This window comes from Asparagus officinalis, unplaced genomic scaffold, assembly GCF_001876935.1.
Source record: "Asparagus officinalis unplaced genomic scaffold, Aspof.V1 AsparagusV1_Un145, whole genome shotgun sequence".
Taxonomy (NCBI): domain Eukaryota; kingdom Viridiplantae; phylum Streptophyta; class Magnoliopsida; order Asparagales; family Asparagaceae; genus Asparagus; species Asparagus officinalis.
This window is the reverse complement of record NW_017972411.1, coordinates 134918-136694: the sequence shown is the minus strand read 5'-3', so window position 1 is coordinate 136694 and position 1777 is coordinate 134918. Positions and strand designations below refer to the sequence as shown.

Genomic DNA, 1777 nt, shown 5'->3' with positions numbered 1-1777 from the left:
ATGTCCATAAAGAATTTCAAATCTACCCACACCTGCGATCAACATGGAGCAAATGCTGGCAACTCAATGGTATCAAGGAAGTTCATTGCTAGCCAAATACAAGTTGTTTTAAAGGTTAGGCCAGATCTTCGTGTAGTTGATATCAAGAACGGCATTCTCTCCAATTTTGGCATCAATATTAACTACAGTAAAACATGGTGGGGTAAGGAGACAGCTCAACAGGACCTGTTCGGTGACGATGATAATGCTTACGGTTCACTGAGATGGTACGTTCTTTTTTATTCTTCTGAAATCACTCTTACGTATTGGTTGCTAACTATACATATTAGTTGTTAAAGTTATTGGTTCGTTGTTAAGTATACGTTTTGGTTGTTAAGGTTAAAGATCAGTTATTATGGTTATGAATCCGTTGTTAAATTTACTGCTTGTTGTTATATTCATGCAGATATGAATCCATGGTGCATGCAACTAATCCAGAGAGTCTTGTTGTTATTGATGCTGATGACGGGAGGTTCAAGTGATTGTTCATTAGTTATAATGGCTGTATTGAAGGGTTCATTGCTAGGTGTAGACCTATATTATTTTTGGATGGAACATCTATTAAAGATCGCTACAGAGGCATACTACTTAGTGCCACTGAGTATGACGGTAACCAGGGAATATTCCCCTTGCTTATTGTGTATGTGATCAGGAGAATGAGATAAACTGGAAATGGTTCTTACAATGATTGTGGACGTTACTGTATGATATGGAAAATCCTTACCAACCTCCACATCGACTGGTAATGATTTCCGACGCCGACAAGGATATTAGGACAGCAGTCGAGGAATTCTATCCAGATACATTCCATTCAAGGTGTGTTCTGCATCTAGTCAAGAATTTTAAAAAGAAGATGAAGGATTTTGGGCATAAGGCAAATGTCGCCACTACGTTGGGCGAGCTGTTACAATCTGTGGCTTATAAGTACACAATTTCTGAATAGGATGATGACATGAAAGAATTGGTAGCGATCGATCACAAGGCTTACGTCACTGTAATGAAATACTCCCCGGATAGATGGGCAAATGCGTATTTTCCTGGTATAAGGTAAGATAGCTTGGTTTCAACGTTATTTTGTTACAGCACCATTATAGTTGTTTAGGTTAGAGTTAGCCTATAGTTTTCTATTAAAGTTAGAGTTTTATTGTTATGGTTAGAATTATTCTGCTAGGGTTTTGTTGTTAAGTTTAGAATTTTGTTGTTAAGGTTAGGACTTTAATGTTTAGGTTATGGTTTTATTGTTAATGTTAGTGTTTTGTTGTTAAGGTATGACAATGTTACTTCAAACGTTGTTGAGTCCTTCAACAGCTGGATAAGAAATGCATGATTGTTGCAAATCTTACCTCTGGTTGAGACCATACGGAAGCAAATAATGGAGCGCATGCATGAAAGGAGGCTAGTGGCTTAGAAATGGTCTGGATACTTATGCCCGGAAGCGGAGATGGTGTTGTGCGATAATATTCAGCATGGTAACTGCTTGGCGATTAAACATTCGACATAAGATATTGTGGAGGTCGAGTCCAATAAAACTTATCGTGTAGATTTGAAGAACCGGGCATGTTCTTGCAGGTCCTAGGACATCATCCGCATTCCTTGTAAATATGTGTGCGCTGCAATTACATGGATGGGATGAGAGATTTATCAATATTATGATTGCTACATGACTATTGACGCATTCAGAGCAAGTTATGCATCGATCATCTTTCACATCCCAGATTACGAGAAGCGCTTTGTACCG

General features: G+C 38.4%; 1 protein-coding gene across 1 annotated transcript; it reads left to right on the top strand.

The window, feature by feature from the left end:
• Positions 1 to 1366, top strand: LOC109827324. Its single transcript, XM_020394315.1, has 5 exons — positions 1 to 302; positions 446 to 517; positions 566 to 683; positions 983 to 1086; positions 1306 to 1366. Exons 1-5 carry the CDS (start codon positions 1 to 3, stop codon positions 1364 to 1366), a joined length of 657 nt encoding a protein of 218 aa, XP_020249904.1.
• Positions 1367 to 1777: the final 411 nt, after the last annotated feature.